Source organism: Oratosquilla oratoria, chromosome 1 (assembly GCF_046742065.1).
Source record: "Oratosquilla oratoria isolate Oo_2021 chromosome 1, ASM4674206v1, whole genome shotgun sequence".
Lineage (NCBI taxonomy): Eukaryota > Metazoa > Arthropoda > Malacostraca > Stomatopoda > Squillidae > Oratosquilla > Oratosquilla oratoria.
This window is the reverse complement of record NC_134777.1, coordinates 57,925,186-57,947,685: the sequence shown is the minus strand read 5'-3', so window position 1 is coordinate 57,947,685 and position 22,500 is coordinate 57,925,186. Positions and strand designations below refer to the sequence as shown.

At 39.3% G+C, this 22,500-nt stretch overlaps 1 protein-coding gene across 1 annotated transcript; it reads right to left on the bottom strand.

Moving 5' to 3' along the window:
* Positions 1 to 6,277: 6,277 nt before the first annotated feature.
* On the bottom strand, positions 6,278 to 21,821 carry nop5 (nop5 ribonucleoprotein). The gene is made up of 10 exons (XM_076190575.1): positions 21,665 to 21,821; positions 19,805 to 19,881; positions 14,027 to 14,204; positions 13,202 to 13,338; positions 12,288 to 12,487; positions 9,556 to 9,701; positions 8,985 to 9,269; positions 8,474 to 8,676; positions 7,142 to 7,308; positions 6,278 to 6,819 (listed from the first exon to the last, which is right to left on the bottom strand). The coding sequence occupies exons 1-10, from the start codon at positions 21,707 to 21,709 to the stop codon at positions 6,623 to 6,625; spliced, it is 1,635 nt and encodes a 544-aa protein (XP_076046690.1). The 5' UTR covers positions 21,710 to 21,821; the 3' UTR covers positions 6,278 to 6,622.
* Positions 21,822 to 22,500: the final 679 nt, after the last annotated feature.

Genomic DNA, 22,500 nt, shown 5'->3' with positions numbered 1-22,500 from the left:
ACTGAAGAGGATTGCAGTTAGCATTCGAAATATATAGTTTCGCTTTCGCAACTCTTTACTTCGTCCGACTGAGGTGTTAGTTGTGATTTACAAATGTGTTACTACATTTCTCACCAGTGATACATACATACATACGCCTCTTTGAACGCCTCCATCCTAGAGACAACGTTAAGGAAATGTTAGTGGCTGGACGCAGCAAGAAAGGAAGCGTAGAAGAGGAATACCAGATAGAAAGTAGATAGATGAAATGGAAAAGTTCGCAGGAGTGATGTGGCAGAGGTTGGCGAAGTCGCACATCATAAATATGGAGGCAAGTCGCATGTTCCTGTGTATGGGCAGAGAGTGAATTTTGGATGTAATAAGTCATAATTTTATTATGCGAAGCGTGATAGACAGATGTCATCTGTCCACACCCACTCCCATAATTATCGTTGAATGATTAGGATTTTTTTTATTAGAATATATATCCAAAGGATTTATTTGTTTTACTCAAGATGTCGAAATGATTAATCGAGGTAGTCTTTGAAATATTCTAGACAATTTCACCAATCAAAGAATAGATGAACATACAGAAGCTGCACAAATGGCGTACTAGGATAAAGCGCCTTTGAAAACGAATGCTTTGATCTCATTCCTTTGAGTCATTGTATGAATTAATTGCCCTACGAACAATATATTCATTCCACAGAAATGTTTATATGATCATTATCTTCAGTAAATATCTCGAAAAATTAATCCATTAACACTATATTATATCACTGTTATAAAGATATTTTACTAATGTATTCGTATTAGATCAGTAATGTCATACAAGGAATAGGATGGAGAATATGCATTGAAATATATGTAGTGGATGGAAGATCCGTTATGTTTGCGCGGGAAATGACGGTGCGGTTGGACGCGTCTATGGCGATTATAAGACGATTTGACGTCAAGTCGTCGGCCGCGACCGATCTCAAACCGCTGCGCGAGAACTTGCCAGGTCGCGACGAACGGCCAACCGTGGCGGTTCTGACGGTGTCAGAGCAAAGACAAAACCGTTATTCATTGCGTGACTGATCCGTTTTTTGTGTCCATATGTTCTCACAATTGTTGGTAATTTAAGCCAAAGCCACATTGCCCAAGTTAACCCAGCAACATGTTTAGTTAGAATTAGTATTTTAAGATATATTATTGATGATTTCGTCATAATATATGGTACAGTGATTCATGAGGCCGTACATGCTCAGTATAGTATGACCAGCTTATTTTCATATTTAACCTCCGATCCGGTAACGTCTCCTGATTCAAGCCGACATTACCCAGGATAAAATATATACTTTTTGTCATGTCAAAGGCCTTTATGGAGATCTCTGTGCGCAATAAACTCGACTGGTATAAACAGACTAATACATATATTGGGTGTATCACTATAACAAAGGGAAAGATTTGCTGAGGGACCAATCAACCCGCGGCCACTAGGTAACCGTCCACGATCATCGGATCTTCCCTTAACTCGTTCAATGCCACCACGACAAAAAAGAAAACAGTATTTTACATATGAATAATATATATATATATATATATATATATATATATATATATATATATATATATATATATATATATCTGCATAAGTACTTGAAACGTAAAAATTGCGATGTTTTAGATCAGTGTGCTTTGGAAAAATGCTATTATAAAAACAATTATTTTATTATTGGAGACAAATCTTCTGTTACCTATCTTCCGCTGTTCTTTTCCACCTGTAAGATAGACATCAGAGATAATCATATCCCCCTACCCTGCCCACCTTCCAAAACATATTAACATCCCCACTTCCTTCTGGTAGTACAGCCCTGAAAGGCTGACATTCGATCTGTAGACTGAGCCCAATATCTCTTAGCAATTTTGACTGATCACACAATTTATCTTTTTAACATGATAATTAATAATCGGCGACTCCTCTTCTAGAAGTGCCATAGAAATAAACTAATACAACTCAGACAACAGTCTCGTGTCTCAGGTCAGAGGATCGTTGCTGGTTATTTTGGGGCTGCGGGTTTCCACTCATTGAAACTCGAATCACAACTTGCTATTACAGTATTTCTATATAAAGGGAGGAGAGATAGGGAATGTGGAAATTATAGATGATTGTTGTTTCAGGTGGATGGAAGAATGTAAGAATAAGGGAGGAGTGAAACTTGAAGGATGAGGAAGATTTAGGAAGAGGAGATGTTCAAGGGGTGAAAGTGGGAGCAGACTGGAAGTGAGCATTAAGGGTGAGCGACTGGAGGAAGTGGATAGTTTTAGATACTTGGGTGCAAATGTGGCAGGAAAAGGCGGAGTGGAGGTGGAGGTAGAATGTAGATTGAGAGAAGCGAGTAAATGCCTTGGCGGATTAAAAAGTGTAATGAGGAATAGACATTTGGGAATGGATGCTAAGAGGAGACTGTATGAAGGAGTGATTGTGCCAACAGCACTATAGGGCAGAAACATGGAACATAAGAGAGGAAGAGAGAAGGAGTTTGAATGTGTTTGAGATGAGGTGTCTGAGAAGTATGGTGGGGGTTACCAGGCTAGATAGAGTGAGAAATGAGGAGGTGAGGAGGAGAACAGGGGTGGAAAGGGAGTTGGGAGATAGGGTTGATGAAAGAGTATTAGGATGGTTTGGACACATGGAAAGAATGAGTGAAGAAAGACTAGTAAAAGAGGTATGGAAGGCAGATGTGGAGGGAGTGAACATGAGGGGACATCCTAGGATGAGGTGGATGGATGGGGTGAAGGGGGCTTTGGGGTTGAGGAAGGACAGGTGAGGACAGAAGGCAGGGGTGAATGGAGAATGGTTGTATATGGATGATGTTGTGATGCATGAGGTGGAATGGGTGGGGGGATGGGGGGGTAAGGTAGTATGTGTGAGCAAAATTTGACGCAGCCCGAAGGGATTTCTCCCCGTCTTCTCCTTTTATGCATGGGGGGAAGGAGAGGGGGGGTCGCCAATTTAATGAAGTGGCCTTGTTGTGGATGTGCTGTGTCTTGCGACACTACCTCTGACCCAGGGCAGTGGACAAGGTGCAGGGATGACCCATCATCTGGGAGGTGCTAAGATGAGAGGGGGGTGGAGGGGTGTGGAGTGTATTCAGGGATGGAATGGGTGGGAATGATTTTATGCCTTTTCCTTTTTGGCTACCTCCCTTGTAAGGGGAAAAAAGCCTTGGTATATGTATGTATGTATGTATGTAGAAGGCAAGAGGTAGAGGTGAGAGGAGAATGGTCATGTATACAGTAGATGATACCGTGATGCAAGGAAGGGAAGGGGATAGGGTGTGGTTATGTGTGAATTATATTTTGATGCAACCTGAAGGGATTTCTCCCTGCCTTCTATTTTTCTGGATGTGGGGACAGAGAGAAGGGGTCACCGATTAAGTGAAGCCGCCTTACTGTCTTGCTACATTGCTTATGACCCAGGCCAGTGGGCAGTGGGCAGGGATGACCTGTCATCCATGAGGAGCTGAGAAGGAAGAAAGGATGGTGGATGGGTAGTAGGTACATGTCTTTTGATTTGGCTACCTCCTTTGTAAAGGGGAAAAAGCTCTTGGTGTATAAATAGGTGTGTGGTTCAGATATTCATATAAAAACAAACTTTAAACCTTTGCAGAGTTCAGGAAGAGACAGGGATGTGGGAGAGGGATAGTGTGGCATTCCTAAATCTAGTAAAACTTGAGGAAGGAAGGGAGAGGACAGGAGATAGGAGTGAGTGGAGAATGGTGGTGTATGGATGATGCTGTGAGGCATGAGGGAGTATGTGTGAAGGATATTCTGACGCAGCCTGAAGGTATTTCTCCCCGTCTTCTCTCGTACTGCATGAGGGGACGGGTTGCTAATTAAATAAAGTGGCCCTGCTCTGGATGCATTGTGTCTTGCTGCATTGCTTCTGACCCAGGATAGTGGGCGAGATGCAGGGATGGCCTGTCATCCAGGAGAAGCCAAGAAAAGTGAGAGGGATGGTGAATGGGAGTGGAGTATATGGGGATGAAATGGGTGGAAGTGGATTTATGTCTTTGATTTTGGCTACCTCCCATGTAAGGGGTAAAAAGCCCTTGGTATATGTATGTAAAGAGATAGATAATCACTACTCAACTGAGGGAATCTTCATATCATCAAGGATTATAAATATTCCACATTTCCCCAGGTATTTTTGCAAGTACGCACTTTTCAGTTTTGAAAGATTATTACAAACTTTTATGTTTTAATCATACTTCAGGGACCCCCAAATAAAAACACTGCAGCATCTAGAAAGTGACAGATACTGTCTGGATTTATAATTATTTTAATTCTTGGCCATGGTCCATGGATAGATTACCAGCTCACTGGGTTGCACCCATCTTGTAAAATGAGAAAACATGGAGACTTGTGTTTTGGAGGTAACCATCTCTGATGCTGAAGAGAGTACATACTTCCAGTTGTCATGGTAGTTCAGTTAACCTGTTGTCCTGGGTCTCACTTGCAGGAGACCCATAAACACACGAGGCATATTTTGATCTACACCTAAAACTCCACATTTCTTTCCCCTCCATCTAATGAGTTGTTACCTTCAAAGCAAGGTGGCTAGGCATTGGAAAGGTGCATCATCATCCCATTCACTCCTTAGTAACTTTTTAACACAATGATGCCTATGTATGCGTCATGAGCCGCAAGCGGGATATGCGAGGATGCCAGCATAGATTTCCCGATTATATTTATTTTGTCATTGTAACTGAGTGACCCCTGTATTCTGCAAACAGGCCTGATCACATTTTCTGTGACATATTTATTCAGGGTGAAAGAACGAGTATAACAGCAGTAACTTTATATTTTGTGATGAGTGTACAGGTAGTCGTCGACTTACGACTGATCGACTTTACGACCACGAGATGGTGCAATAATATCTAACATTTAATAGAGTAATAGAATTGCAATGTTATGCCTGGCAGTGCAGTACATTACTCCGCACGCTGCGAGACGCGAGTACGATAGTTTTGGCAGGCTGCCGGCAGCGTCAGCATCCCAGCCAGCTAAATATTCTTTCATTTTGTTTGTTTGAAGTAAAATGTTTCCTAATTTTGCATTGCATTTTGTATGTTTTGCAATTAATAAAATATAACAAACTTTTTATGCCTAGGCTAGTTTGTTGTCGATTACAATATGTTCGGTACAGTACTTAAACGAAAAGAATGTGTTTTGTTGAAATAAAAAAAAATCCTAATTTTGCCTTACATTTTGTATTTTTATGTTTTGCAATTAATAAAATGTAACAGTATATTTTATGCCTAGTCTGTTGTCGATGACAAAAGGTGCGGTACAGCATTTTGTATTTTTATGTTTTGCGATTAATAAAATGTAACAGTAAACTTTGTTTATGCCTCGTCTGTTGTCGATAACTATTTTCGGTACAGTACGTAAATGAAAAGAATGTGTTTCGAAATATTTTTTTTTCTAATTTTGCTTTACAATGATTTTAATGTAACCAACAAAAAAGGATTTGTAGGTCAAAGATGACAGGACTTTATTCAGTATGCGTAGGCCTAGGCTACGTTTCCTAACGAAAATGATAAAAAGTTAATGAATACTAAACAACGTAGCTCAAAGATAATAAGATTTTATTCAGTATGCATACGTTTCCTAAAGAAAGTCTGATGGTAAAATAATACAAAGGTTAACAAATACAGTATTAAATATCATAGGTCAAAGATGATAGGATTTTATTCAATATGCTTAGGCCTAGGCTACGTTTACCAAAGAAAATCAGATGAAATTATAAAAAGGTTAAAAATACTATACAACATAGTTCAAAGATGCTAAGATTATTTCAGTATGCTAAATATACAATATATATATATATATATTATATAAAGGGTAATATATACTCTATATATATATAGACCGACTTGCGTCCAGATCGACTTACGACCTGTCTGTCGGAACCGAACTCGGTCGTAAGTCGACGACTACCTGTATTGTGATGCATCATTGTACATCAGGCAACCTGACATACGGGTGAATATTTGACTCGTATTGAAGACGTTAACTGTGCAAGATCCTCATCACTTCTCCAGCAATCCTCTCAGTTCTTCCCTGGTCAGCCCTCTTAAGAAACAAGTCATATGAATTTACTAAGAACTTTTGATCATAGACTTTTCTGTCTCTGAAAGATCCTCTTTGTATGAGAAATCCATAAACTGATGTACAAGAATTAGGCATAAATGAAGATTATGCCAATTTTTCATTAATTGTAGTATGTATGGATAAGGAAACATACAGATGGTACTTTTTATATATTTCATATATATATATATATATGACAGCAGTCAAGAATAATTCTGGAAAAAATATCCCCTAATCAGGGTTAACACACATACACACTTATCACACAATTCATACATACTGCGAAACTAACCACATGAAATATCTGTACAAATGCAAAGACTTTTAACTGTAGTATAAAAAATGAAATGACACTGCTGAAAACTGGAGTTCCTAAAAACGAGTATTTGGAACTGTATGGCATGGAGTCTGCAAGGAATTTAAGCCTAATTGGAAAAGTACCAAATTAACATCCTATGGATCCCTCCCTTCAATTCAAATTGCTTCCTACCCCGTGCATATGCTATTCTGCAGCTGCTTCAGCCTTTTCCTTCTTCTTCTTCTTCTTTTTCTTTTTCTCTCCAGACTCAGTCTCCATAGGTTCTTCCTTAACTGCCTCTTCAGCTGCTTCTGCTTCTTCAGCTGGTGCTACTGCCTCCTCCTCTTCCCCACCTTCTTTTTTTGCTTTCTTTTTCTTCTTCTTCTTTTTCTTTTCGCCGTCTACATAAAAAAAAAGGACCAAAATTAGAAATAAAAATATAGGTCACATTTTTCATATCATTATTAATATATAACTTCTCACTGCATTACCTTTGACCTTTGTGGTGAGGCAGGGGTCAATGACCCTTGATCCACAGTGGACTTTCATAGGAGACTTACAACTATACTAAATAAAACTGCCTGCCATAAGCTGGAAAACTATGAAATTTCCTTCCACGTTTTGAGGGTTATCATTCCATGAAAAAAATAGCATTCCTCAAAACTTAACCTATAACTTTGAGCTTTAGCCAAAATGTTTAATAGTACTATTCAACTTTCTTACCTGGTGCTGCTTCAGCTGCCTCTTCTGCTTCTGCTACTTCACCCTCCCCCTCTTCTGACTCAACCTTGATCTTCTTGGGCTTTGCCTCTTCAAACGTGTCATCAAACTTACGCTTTGATGAGCTCTCCAGTGTTGAATCAGCTGCTGCAGAATACTGTTGAACCTCTCTGGAAAACATAATACAACAGATGACTTACTGATGAACAAGCTTCACATGAAATCTCTTTTACACCACTGACCTTTGCAGAGGTAAATGAAATGGATACCACACAACTTGTAGTTCAGTAGTAATCTACATCGAGCCTCACTAGCATGTACCGCATTAGTGATTTTTTCTTTCTTTCTTATATACACCTTCAAAACTTGTTAATATATACAGGGCAGGTCAAAGGTTAATTATGATGATCGAAAATGTGACCATGCCTAAGGCAAGGAGCTCATGCCAGGAGGCACTTGGCTACAACCTTTGCCTTATGTGCTCAGATTTCCATGGCAAGTCATGCTGCCTGTAGCTGTTTAATTTAAATGTGGGTCTAAGCTGTGCACATCATGTCCCCGACTGGCAAACTTTGATACACAAAGGTTGGTGGATGGGAGTGGCTACCTCCCTTAACCCCTTCAATACGGGCCACATTGCACGTCTGGCAGCATTAGCTGCCAGCCGTGCGATGTTGCGTCATAATACTCGCATTATAAGAAATAAAGTCACTGCTCTATCGCACATTCTCTTTCACCCACGAATTTTGATAACCATAGAAAATATGATGAAGCCAGTTTACAGAGTATGTGGGTCATGTAGGTACTACTGCAATAAATATAATCAAGACACCGACGTCGGCATCCTCGTGTACCCACTTGCTCCTCATGACGCCTACATAGGCGTCACCGTATGGTAGGGGTTAAGGAGAAAGAAGCCCTTGGTGTAAAGATGGAATTTTGAGTTCTCCACAAAGGAGAAAATATATGAAAACAAATGAATCTGGTCTACAAGTAGGAAAGGTATGGAAGTACTAGAGTGGTCATCTCCAGGAGAAAGTAATGAAGCCCAACACCTCTGTGGCTTATATGCTTCAAAGGTCTGTAATGCATGCAGAAATAGCATATCAAAAAGTGTGCAATGTCCTTTTGTCCATTCCTGAGCACAGGGTTGCATTTCCGATTGCATTCTGACAACCAATTTACATGACAACTATTCAAGACATCATATAACACTGCTTTGTGATTCATTCTGAAAATATGGTTGAAGCATTGATGTGGTGGATATCACTAGAAAATGAGCCTTTCCATGTTCCCTCCTCAGTAGTTTCTAGTAAAATAAATGATTTTACTCACCCAGCATTTTGATACTTTTCAAATTTGGCCTTCATCTTTCCAGTTCCTGATAATCTGCCAACATTGCCATCTTCCAACATTTTGATTCTTGCAACAAGCTTGGACCTGTTGTCTATTCCCATCTCTGTAGTAGTTTCCTCACCAAGTGCATCATAACGACAGGCTAATGCAGCTTTAGCTGCTAGCATACGGGACATTTTACCCTACAAAGAAAGACAATGTTTTGCTTGTGAAGAAGTCTGTAATGTATTATGAATGTCGACACAAATTGTACAAAATGAAAACCCTTCGTTATTCCTTAACAAAATAAAATTGCATGTAAAACATTGATCATCCAAGTTGCTAAACAAAATCAGACAAATGGCTTTCTTCTAAGATTGAAGGGACAATGAACAAATTTGTTTGGGTGTGAAATGGGTATATGCATTGACTACGCCACCCTTTATGAAAAGGAAAAAAGACTCCCTAGTATAAATGTACAATTTTCTCCCCTGTACAGATGACAGCTTACCTTGTTCTTCACACTAGTCTGTCCCACCATCTGTGCATGGTAGATCAAACCATATTTTGGTGTGGCATGTCTTGTCTTCAGTGCCCTAAACAAGGCTTTTTCTGCTCCTAAGATCTGAATGGTTGAAGCTGGATGCTTTGCCAAGTTAAGTAGAGATCCTGCATGTGAGATAAGGCGAGCTCCTACCAACTCCCCCACCAAAATGGTCAGATTTGGAGCAATGGCTATCATGCGGTTCTTCAAGTACTCGTACAGTTGTGCTCTGTATTCTGTCAGTTCAATCACCTGTAAGATACAGAGCAACTCAAAAATATCACTATAATTACAAAAATAGTAGCCTCTCCCAACCCAACTATTACTTCTTTAGTCACATTTTTGGGACATGTAAAACTGCCCCTCAAATAGAATAGCACTGTCATCATCTGCAGGATGATTAAGTAAAACTTTTACTCAAGCTCCCTCATATAGAGGCAAAGTTCTGAGCCCCCCCACCACTGTTTTTCACACCAAGCCACATTTCAAGATGCTAATGTACTTGACCATGCTTTCAAAACATTACAACAAAACCCACCTGTTCACACAGGTTGTTAATGTTCAAGATATCATCATCTGAAATTTCTGTACCCATAGAAATTTCTGCAGCCTCTTTAACTTTCTCCTCAATTTCTTCCGGCAGAATATCCGAGAAGTCAGTTTTTACAGCCTTGTCTCTGGTACCTGAAAAACAGTTCAATCAAAATCAATCAATCAATTCCCCCAAGTCTCCCTTGCAGAATACCCACAGCTCCTGTGTAGCCAATAACAGCCACTGGACTGGCCCACAAGTTACTCGAGAAAAAAAATATTGTGTAGTTTTCTAGGGTGGAATAAGATGTGCAGAATTTTCTGTGTGATAATTCCATCTGAGCAGATTGTTTCGGTAACCAGAACTATTCTGTGTTGGTACTGTTTTTGTAGCTGTGCTGTAGCTTAGTGGATACTGTGTTGAACTCATGACCTGGCGGTCAGGAATTCAATTCCTACGACCTGTTGAGGGCTATGTCATATAGGTTCCCAACAGCCCTCGCCAGACAGGGAGGTGACCCAATGTACATTGGCCTAAAAATCTGGCAGCATGCCACCACTAACAGGGCTTTGGTTTACCAGGAGTTTCTCACTTCCCACTGCTATGAAGTGGGATGATGATGTGTGTGTGTGTGTGTGTATCTAGTTATATCTTACTGGAAGAGGAGCTATGCTCATGATGTCCTGTCTTTGTATCTCGCAGTGTCTAGTTTGCTCTTAAAGTCATGTATAGTTTTTGCACACACTAGTGTTTTGTCTAGTTTCTTCCAGATACCCCACCACTGTGTGTGGAAAATGTTCTTTTATAACTGTCTTTTTTTAGTTTCTTTTTATGTCCCCTTGTATTTCTTGCCCACCGATGACCCGTCATCCAGGAGGTGCTCAGATGAGAGGGAGGGTGGGCGGGGTGTGGAGTGTATTTAGGGATGAAATGGGTGGGAGTGTTTTTATGCCTTTCCCTTTTTGGCTACCTCCCTTGAAAGGGGGAAAAAGCCTTGGTATATGTTTGTATTTCTTTTATCCCAATTTAGTAAGTCCTCTCGATCAAGGATTTCTGGGCCTTTAATGATTCTGTAGATGGTCAGCAGGGCACCTCTTTCTCTTCTTTGTTCCAAAATCAGTAAACTCAATTTAGCCAGTCTCTCATATAACAGGTTTGAAAGTGTTGGGGCCATTTTCATTGTTGCTCTTTGAAACCTTTCAATTTTCCTCATATTCTTTTTGGTACTGGGTGACTATAGTGTTGCAGCATAATCCAGTCTAGCATTATTTTAACAATTTCTTTGTCTAAATAGGTAAAAGCCACCTTTATTGATCTTAGCAAGTTGTAAGATTTTCACACAATTTTGTTTATTGATCAGGGGACATGTCATTTGTGATAATTACTCCCAGGTCTTTTCAGATCCCACTTTCTTTACTTCCTTTGTTTTGATTTTATATTGTCCTGATATATATATATATATATATATTATATATATATATATATATATATATATATTATTTACTTTTCCCTAACTCCATTATGCTACATTTCTTGATGTTGAAGTCTACTTCCCACTTCTGACTCCATTTCCAAACCTTGCTCAGGTCTTTCTGTAGCGATTCACAATCCGTTTCAGTGTTCACTTTCTTCAGCTATTTAGCATCATCTACAAAGAAGCTCATGTAACAGTCCTCATCTTCATCCATGTCATTTATATAAGTAACAAACATTATTTATGTGATTGACATGGATGAAGATGTGTGTATTACCTAGTTGCATCTTATGGGAAGGGGAGCTACACTCGTGGTGTTCCGTCTTTGTATCTCTCCATGTCTAGTTTGCTCTTAAATTCTTGTACAGTTTTTGCACACAATGTTGTTTCGTCTAATATGTTCCATACATCCACCACTTTGTGGGGAGAGCAGTTCTTTTTCAGGTCTCCTCTACTAATGTTCTTTCTGAGTTCCTTTCCATGTCCTCTTGTGGTTCTCTTATTCCAATTTATTAGATTTTCTATATCAAGGACTTCATACTTTTCATAATTCTGTAGATACGGTAGTCAATAAGCCACCTCTTCCTCTTCTTTGTTCCAGAGTCGGCAACTCCAATTTTAACAATTTTTCTTCATATGAGAGTTTTGACAGTGTTGGGGCCCATCTTCATAGTTGCTCTCTGGATTCTCTCAATCTTCTTTATATTCCTTTCTGTACTTGGTGACCATAGAGTGAATGAGTGGGAGTGAGAGTGAGTGTGTGTGTACATACTGAATAGTGACTTGAATTTAGACATGCTTGTGTAATTCTTGCTTGTGAGGAATTTTTCTGTGGGGCTAACGTATAGATGGTGATCAAATGACAAATATGAGTCAAAAGCTTTCTAAGATCCATAACACAGCCTTTATAAATCATGATGCCTGTGAGAAACCATCCCTACCTTAATATTTTACTTTTACTTGTTATACCCACAAGCATACATTATGTGTAAACAATGACGGGTACCTGCCAGCAGTGGTCCCTGAAAAAGGACAACAGATCCATCCCTGCTGCCCATTTGTAGGTACAGTGCTGACCCTAGTATAATTCACAAAATTTGCTAGTCCCCTTTCACCTTAAAGCAATCTTTAAACAATTAAACTTTTCCACAGTAATACAGTTCAGAGAAACATTGTTAATACACTTCAATAATTAGTTTCAATTGCACATGTTCCTCTTTCATCATACCTTGAGAATCCTAACTATATCTTTCATCCAACTCACCCATAGCCATGATAGCTCTGATGTAAGCCTGGTTGTCTGTAATGATCTTCGTGAGTTCAGGAAAATGCCAGCCATACCATTCTCGTGTGCGCATGACATAATTGTTCAGTTCTTTGTCAATGTCATCCAGCAGTGACACAGCCTGGACAATCATGGTGTCCACTTTGTCTGGGGAGAACTTTAGTTTGTACCTTGCCAAGCTGTTGAGTAAATAGACAAAACCAAGCATTAACATATGTATCAAAAGAACTTTTCTCACTTAGAAGGGAGTGGCCAAATCAAAGCATACACCCACACTATAACCACCCCACACCCACCTCATACCTGTTCATTTCCCCTTCCACCTCACCATCACCCAAATTATCCTTAATATCACTTTCCACTCCACCATGCACTTAGCAGCAGTCACTCCTTCCTTCACTCTCACCACTCCTGACACCTTTCCCTCCCTATACTCCTTCACATTAAGCAACTCCCTAAAATACTCTGCTCATCTTCCTCTTACTGCCTTCTCTTCCATTATCATCCCTCGATTTGCACCTTTTACCTCATTCTTCTTTACTTGATTTGCCTCCTCTTCCTCTCTTAATTTCTTTCCAATTTTTTTTTATTACTTTTAAAAATTTCTGTCATACTGTTACCCTATTTCACATCTTGCTTTCCTCTTTGCCTCCTTTATCTTATGCTATACTTTTTATATGTATATATTAAAAAAAAAAAAAAAAAAAAAAAAAAAAAAAAAAAAATAATAATAATAATAAAAAAATAAATTGCACACAGAATACTGATGGGAACCACTAGTTAAAACCAATAGATACTAGACACCAAGTCCCATTACTTTTTAGTATCGGCCACACCAAATTATAAATGTTAAAAGGATAACAAAAACAGAAACAATAGTCCCCATTCCTTACTTGTGTGCCAGACCTAATGACATGGCTGCTAGGTCCTTCTGTGGGAGTCCTGGAATAAGCCCTTCCACTTGAGATTTGATACATCTCATCAATTCACCAACAGCCCCACTACTAACAACTTGCACTCCAAGTTTTTCCTGTATAAGGAAAAAATATATATAAATAAATAAAACTGATTAACACATTTGGTACCAATATATTATGGCTGGGTACAACATTATTGTATATGTAACACAATTTAGTCATTAGATGCTTGAATTGAAACATACATACATACATACATATACCAAGGCTTTTTCCCCCTTCCAAGGGAGGTAGCCAAAAAGGGAAAGGCATAAAAACACTCCCACCCATTTCATCCCTAAATACACTCCACACCCCTCCCACCCTTCCTCTCATCTGAGCACCTCCTGGATGACGGGTCATCCCTGCACCCTGCCCACCGCCCTGGGTCAGAAGCAGTGTCGCAAGACACAGTACATCCACAGCAAGGCCGCTTCATTTAATTGGCGACCCCCCTCTCCGTCCCCCTTTGCATATAAGGAGAGGACGGGGAGAAATCCCTTCGGAATCAACCAATCCGTTGCCCCAGGTCACTCTTGCAAGAGACCCACAGCCTCCCCAAAGGTAACCAGTAATGGCCACTGGACGGACCCAGGTCACATGAAAATATGAAAAGCTGATGTCTGGATACGGCAAGAGCATGAGTACTGTAGAAAGGGGTGTTTAGTGTCTCTTGTGTGGTGATTGTATCTAGGGCAAAATGGAAATTATGGCTTATCTACTTTTGATTTTGAAGAGAATATTTGCAATACCCATATTTACCTTGATGGCACCTCCCAGTTTTGCATCCCACACAAGTAACTGTTCATGAGCTTCCTCTGCAAACACCTTTTTGAGCAACTTCTTCAATGGCTTGCAAATTTTACCTTCATTTAAAGCTACACCAGCTTGAAGGGCTTCTGCAGAATCCTGGAATTTCTTAAAATCTTGAAGCTGAACACTGGAAAGATGCAAAATAATATTGTGAAATATAGTACATACAACCTGATCATAAACTAATGCACCAAAATGGGAATAAAAATTTAATCTTGTCCATCAATATGACAATACACACACATATATAAATCACAACTGTTTTAATTACTAGTTCCATTAACTTGATAACAGATTTGGTTGGAGCTATTTTGAGTCTGTTTGTGATGAACCATGTGTTAAGTGTATCAAGGTATGGCTGGATTATTTCTGCAGCTTTGTCTGTGTCACGATGTGTGCACGTGATTATTATGTCATCTGCGTAGGAAGAGATTTGTATTTCTGAGGTGTCTGGTGTGGGTAAGTCATGCATGTATAGATTAAAGAGCGTGGGGGATAGAACAGAGCCTTGTGGTACTCCATTCTTAATGTTTCTGATGTGCGATGATTGGCCATTATATGACACGTAAGCATTCCTACCTGCCAGATAATTGGCCAGCCATCTTTTGGTGTTATTGTGCATGTCTGTGTTATATATTTTATTTGTTAGGTTGTGGCGGGGGATAGCATCAAAAGCTTTACTAATGTCTAATGTTATAAGAAGTGCTCTGTGGTGGGGCCTATCTGAATTGATGCCATCTAAAATTCTTTGTGTGAGGTTTATCAGAAGAGTGTTTGTGGAGTGTAGTGGCCTAAAACCATGTTGTGAGTCAGCAAGGGGAATATGTGGTGTGACAAGTTTAAGTATTAGGCGTTCAATGACTTTAGAGGGGGTGCAGAGAAGTGTGATTGGGCGGTGCGATGTTGGGATTGTTGGGTCTTTGTTCGGTTTTGGAATGGTGATTATTTTATTGGTGATCACCCCCTCTGTTCCCTCAAGCAGAAAAAGGGAAGACAGAGAGAAATCCCTTTGGGCTGCATTAAAATAGCATTCATACATACCCACTCCTTTCCATGCATCACATCATCATCCATAGACAACCATTCTCCACTCATCCCTATCTTGTCTTCTCCCTTCCTCAACAGACATCCCCTTCTTTCCCAATGCCCCTTTTACCCCATCCATCCATCTCATCCTTGGTTAGCAACCCCATGTTCACTCCCTCCACCTCTACCTTCCACATCTCTTTTACTAATCTTTCTTCACTCATTCTTTCCAAACCATCCCAATACTCTTTCATCAACCCTCTCCCAACTCCCTAGCCACCCCTGCTCCCTCACCTCCTCATTTCTCACTCTATCCAGCTTAGTAACCCCTCAAGCATTTAATTTCAAACACATTTAAACTCTTCCTCTTTTATGCTTCATGTTTCGGCCCCATACAGTGCTGTCAGCATAATTACCCCTTCATGGAGTCTCTTCTTAGCATCCATTCCCAAAGGTAATTTCTCTTTTCACTTTATAATCGCCCAAGGTACTTACTTGCTTCTCTCAATCTACATTCTACCGCCACCTTCACTCCTCCCTTTCCTGCCACATTCACTCCCAAGTATTTAAAGCTATCCACTTCCTCCAGTCTTTCTCCCTTAACACTCACTTCCAATTTGCTACCATCCTCTACACTTGTACATCTGAACACCTTACTGTTACCCACACTGAACTTCAACTTCCTCCTTTCACACACCTTCCAAAACTCTATCACTAACTTCCTTAATACCTTCTCTGATTCTGCCACAAGTGCAGTGTCATTAGCAAACAACTGGCTTATCTCACATTTTTCTCCATTTTCTTTAACCATCTCCTGTCCTCAGCCCATTATCCTTACATTTACCTCTCATATCAGCCATGGTGACATGACACATCACTGGCGAAGCCCCACCTTTACCTCAAACCACTCACTCTCTCCATTTCCAATTATAATTCATTTTCTACTAATCTCATAACAACTCTTGACTGCTCTTATCAGCTTTCCTATCATATATATCTGCAATACATCTCACAGTGCCTTCCTGTCTACTCTGTCATAACTTGAGATGCAACTTATATATATATATATAAAAAAAAAAAAAATTAACATGTTTTTCTTGCAAACATGGATATTTTCGTTTTTTTTATATATTTTCTTTTAAAATAACTCAGCAAGGAAAAGAACCATATTACAATAATTTTTCTGTTAGAATATCAAATAAATCAGTATACCCCTCACTTAAGGTTTTCTATGGTGTTAGGGCACTTCCATTTTCTGTGGTTTCATGTTTTGATGTGTTTTATTTATTTTACAATGTACAGTTGCCCCACTTAGTTTTGGCACATTTTTAAAAATGTTTCGGACAAGAATAGCAACTCGCCCAGTATTCTTTTTTATTATATTTTCGTGTCTGTTCATTTACATTTTTTTTTTGCTAAATAGTAACTACCTTAACCCCTTCCATACGGTGACGCCTACGTAGGTGTCACGAGGAGCAAGTGGGTACGCGATGATGCCGACGTCGGCGTCTTGATTATATTTATTGTAGTCGTACCTACATAACCTCCATTCACTCTAAACTGGCTTCATCATATTTTCTATGGTTATCAAAATTCACGGGTGAAAGAGAACGAACGATTGAGCACTGACTTTATTTTTTATAATGTGATTCTTATGACGCAACATTGCACGTCGGGCAGCTAATGCTGCCAGACGTGCGATGTGCCCCGGAGTGACAAACAGCAAAATACTCAAAATGGTGTAGCAGACAACACATTTTTCTTGACTTACAAATGACATCTATCACTCTTATTTGACAAGTAATATGATTAATATACGTTGCAGAGGGGCGAGAGAGAGAACGCAGGAATCTGTTCATGTAGTGATCGATGGTAGACTAACAACCAGCTTCAAGCTGTGAGTGATGTCGAGTGCAGTGACAAACTGGTATACTTATAAGTTATGTTATAACCCTATTATTAAATCAATTATTTTCATTTATTTATTCAGCAGAGGGCTTGTGATCCAATTATGTTATGTATGATTGTAGGTTAAAGTTAAGAGATAGTGAGCAAAAAGTCAGGTAGAAAGTAAGCTCTGAGCCTTGATGGGTGGCAGGGAGTACAACAGTTTCCTCCCATTACTATGTTAACCCCTTTTCCACTGTCCAAGTGGCGTATCTGTGTTTAGGCAACATCCAGGGTCACTATGGGAAATTGAAGTGTTTAACCCCTTCCATACGGTGCCGCACACGTAGGCGTCATGGACTTAGATCTCGGTGGCAGCAGCCAATGCCAGCCGTACGACGTGTCATAATAATACTCGCATCATAAAATATAGTCACCGCTTATATCGATCGTTCTATCTTCACCCGTGAATTTTGATAACCATAGAAAATGCGATTACAAAAGAATTAGAAAGAATGTCATTATGGAGGGGCGACTACAATAAATATAATCAAGACGCCGATATGGCAGCCTCGCGAATACACTCGCTCCCCATGACGCCTACGTGTGCGGCACCGTATGGAAGGGGTTAATCTTTGAAGAGTATGCTAAGATAAATGGTAAATTTTGTAAGGTAGCCAGCCAATAGCCATACTGGCCCATATACAGTATCTACACTTGTTACAGGCTTGCAGCATCTGACAGTGACTAAAATGGTCAATTACATGTTTATTTTTATACTCTGTCTAATGCCTCTTTGAATAAGAGGTGAGCCAGCTGTTGTTTGCGGACGACACTGCGCTTGTGGCAGGGTCAGAGGAGGGATTGAGGAAGCTGGTGGCAGAGTTTGGGAGAGTATGTGATAGAAGAAAGCTAAAGATAAATGTGGGTAAAAGTAAGGTGATGAGATGTACAAGGGGTGAAAGTGGCAGTAGACTGGAAGTGAACATTAAGGGAGAGCGACTGGAGGAAGTGGATAGTTTTAGATACTTGGGTGCAAGTGTAGCAGGAAAAGGTGGAGTGAAGGTGGAGGTAGAATGTAGATTGAGAGAAGCGAGTAAATGCCTTGGTGGTTTAAAGAGTGTAATGAGGAATAGACATTTGGGAATGGATGCGAAGAGGAGACTGTATGAAGGAGTGATTGTGCCAACAGCACTGTATGGGGCAGAAACGTGGAACATAAGAGAAGAAGAGAGAAGGAGTTTGAATGTGTTTGAGATGAGGTGTCTGAGAAGTATGGTGGGGGTTACTAGGCTGGATAGAGTGAGAAATGAGGAGGTGAGGAGGAGAACAGGGGTAAAAAAGGATTTGGGAGATAGGGTTGATGAAAGAGTATTAGGATGGTTTGGACACATGGAAAGAATGAGTGAAGAAAGACTAGTAAAAGAGGTATGGAAGGCAGATGTGGAGGGAGTGAACATGAGGGGACGTCCTAGGATGAGGTGGATGGATGGGGTGAAGGGGGCTTTGGGGAAGAGGGGAATGTCTGTTGAGGAAGGAAGGGAGAGGACGGAAGACAGAGGTGAGTGGAGAATGGTTGTATATGGATGATGTGACTGCATGAGGAGGAGTGGGCGGGGGGGTGGGGGGTGGGGTAGTATGTGTGAGTAAATTTTGACGCAGCCCGAAGGGATTTCTCCCCGTCCTCGCCTTATATGCAAAGGGGGACGGAGAGGGGGGGTCGCCGATTAAATGAAGCGGCCTTGCTGTGGATGTACTGTGTCTTGTGACACTGCTTCTGACCCAGGGCGGTGGGCAGGGTGCAGGGATGACCCGTCATCCAGGAGGTGCTCAGATGAGAGGAAGGGTGGGAGGAGTGTGGAGGGTATTTAGGGATGAAATGGGTGGGAGTGTTTTTATGCCTTTCCCTTTTTGGCTACCTCCCTTGGAAGGGGGAAAAAGCCTTGGTATATGTATGTATGTACATATGTGGAGGGATAACATACTTGCACCTGTTTTTATATACTAAATATCTAATATCTGAACAAATTTGGACGAGATTTAAAAAAAAAAATTGCATCACAAGTCATAACCCTTTTCCAAATCCATATAGGCTTGTAAATCCAAACTTTTAATAAGTAAAAAATACTTGTGATGCAAATTAGATGTTCTAGTAATCTATTGCTATATCTATTATCAAAGGAAAGTGCAACAAACAATGAATGAAGGAAACTGTGAATGGATGGTATGGCCTCATGGGATGTTTTTCTGATCTGCTATGTAATATTTTTTAGTGGATAAGGAAGGTGGAAGGACAATATGGAAGTAGTATTATTGGACCTTGTGTGGTGGAGCGGTCTTGCTGTACTGCCTTCAAACCAAGGAATATGGTGGGAGTCAAGAACGAGTTCATCCATGAGGTGCAGATTGGGTGTTCATTTTATTCTAATATGTACTATAGTTGCATGTTTTGACTAGACAATCCTTCTTTTGGTGAGGAAAGGGCCCTTTGAGTTACATACTAAAGGAAAGGATTATGACCCCACTTCCTACACAGATAACATGGTTCCCAATGAAAGATATACATCAAAACCTCATCCTCCCTACAAAAGGTTGTCTGAGCCATAATTGCCCAAAACCCACTTGTTGTCCCTCCTACTACCACATCAACCTAAAACCATAAGCCTTCCCTCCAAGGGGTGCCTGATTCAAAACATACATCCACTCTACACCCACCCAAAAATCACCCATCTTAGCTACTCATGGATGAAAGGTCATCAGTTTCCCACACTATTCACACGATAATGACCAAAAAATGTATCATGTGAAACTTACACTTTATTTGCTCTTTCAGTGGTCTTGAAGTCTTCAAAGAGATTGTCCACTTGCTGAAGTTTCTTCTCATCAAGCAACTGCAAGCAAAATAAGGTCAGTTTACAAAACAGTCTATGTAACAATATGCTTGATGTCGCATGCCCAAATATTCATTATACCATTCTTAAACATACAATAACACAAACATATTTGGGAAATACATTTAGTTTAGAATGTATACAGATAAATCTTGATACATGAAAATTCATTATCTCAAAATCCGATTTCACTCAACTGGAAAATGTTCACCAAAGCCCAAGTTTGCGACATCTATTGTTATAGGGGAAGGGGGAATTAGACCCCATGAAATACAATTTACTGAAATTAGGAAATTCTTCCTTCTCCACATGCTTCACGGAGACTAGATAACTTTATGGATAGGGATGATAAGTGATAAGGAACATGAAACTGCCTGGTGTAGACCTTATGATCTTTTGCAGTCTCCTCCATTCTTATGTTCTTTACCTCAATCAGCATTCAACCTCTCCCTACATTTCTGTACAGTATCCTTCTTCCCTTCCCACCTAGAGGGGAATGTTGAGTAATGAGATTATGTCAGTGTAATGTGTTTGTGTGCATTGATCAGAAAATAACATGTGATATCCCCGCACTTATAGTATTTTGACTATAGTGCTTTATACACTCCAGCAGCATGTATTATTGTTATAAAGAGCAATGACTAATTCCACCTAAGTCAAAAATTAACTATAAAAGGCCACAAGGATTCTAACAAACTTCATAATATAAATGTACCCAATTGGTCCTGCCATCAGAATGCCCACTGAAAGTCAAGATGCTCCAACACAACAGCATCTCTAGAAAGGGGGCCCGACTGTTCAATCACTTACCTAAACACCTATGGAACATTACAGATGTTAAAACGGGATTTTTCAAAAGGGAACTTGACAAATTCTTGTCGACCCTACCAGATCAGCCGGGCATCCCAGGTTATAAAGCATCATCATCATGACCAGCAAATTCCAACTCCATTATTGACCAGCTCGACTACAAACAACAAACTGAAAGGTCCTGGCTATGCTGTAGCCTTGCCACTTTTTATCCCATGTCCCAAATATCCTAGGCACTGTGGCCCAAATGTCCTAGGTCTAGGTTGCAGTTTCCTGGCCCAAATATCCATTCAGCAAAAATAGCCACTGCCTTAAGTACATAATGATAATGTACACAGTGACAATAGGCTATTGCTGAAAATTGGATAGGACTTGCAGAATAGTGATATTTTGATAATGATATTGAATGGATGTGTATTCTTTACATAAAAATACATGGTCACTGTATACACACAGCAGTATTTGTCTTTACCCAATAATAATGAATACACAAAGTTGAAAGTAACTAAACTACTAAGTAACTAAGCCTAAGGGTCCATTCCAAGTTCTTTGCCTTTCACTTGTCAACAAATCATGTCATGTATATAAACTATATCTTTAAAAACATTTCAGTAATCAATCATCAATGAATATATGACTAAAATATTTCTAATTTTATACTATGTTATACTAATATATTTCTAATTTTATACTAATAAATCCAAACGAAACTGCTCTAAGAGATAAACAGAAAAAAATAAATTAAAATTGTTACATTACATGACCACATATCCTGAATATGCATTATAGTTTATGCACCCATTCTTTAAGTATGCCCAAAACAAAATCAAATGTTTCAAGGAATTAGAGCGGTAATGCAATTTTCGAACCTTGGCGTACAGGCAATAGATTCTCGTACATTTACATGTGTACCGATACTAATCATGAATTGTGTAGTATTTCATTCAAAACACATTATTATGACAGAACTCACCTTAAATACGGCAAATCCTGCCGCTGTTTCAAATAAAACAAGCATCTTTTATATGCATTTACGTTACTCGTTCTACCCGCCTGTAAACAATCCACGCGAGGGCTGCAAAGGTATGGACTACACGAGAGAAATATTGCTTCTGGCGTGGAAATAAACAGAAAAACAAGGTAAGTATTAAATCATATATTTTGTGTAATTTTATTCAAATTTATATTTTTCATATTTTTTCGTGATCTTGTAATACAGTTTATTGAGGTCACTAGATATTTCTATCATGTATTTAGTATCTATTGCCAAACCAACGATGTCTGCACATGTGGGAAGCAGCGTTAAGTAGTGTAAATAAAAAGTAATTTATTTGTTATTCCAGAAAATAGATTCATAATATTACAAAAAATATAGTATATAATTACATCTTATGTTAAAGGTACTCTTTTTATAGATAAATAAACCCGCTTAATTGCAACCAATGTAAATATATAAAAGTTTTCTCTATGATAGGAATTTTCTATGAAAGTATTCAGGTCCGACTACGAAATGTTAGAAAATGAAACCGTGTTGAAATAACAGAAAATGAAACTATGCTGTATTCCACTAATGAAAGATTTGTCAGCAATTCAGTGGAAACATTAAAAAAATTACATTATTTTTAAGAGTTCCCATTGGATGTTTAATAACCAGATAAAAATTACAACAATGATCATGAAATTGAAATTTAATAATTTTGTGCACAACAGTAGTTCCATAGCTACATGACTTTTGATTTGATTTATTCGGATTCGATCATACATACAATAGAATACAATACAGGTAAGACTCGTATTATACATAGTAAA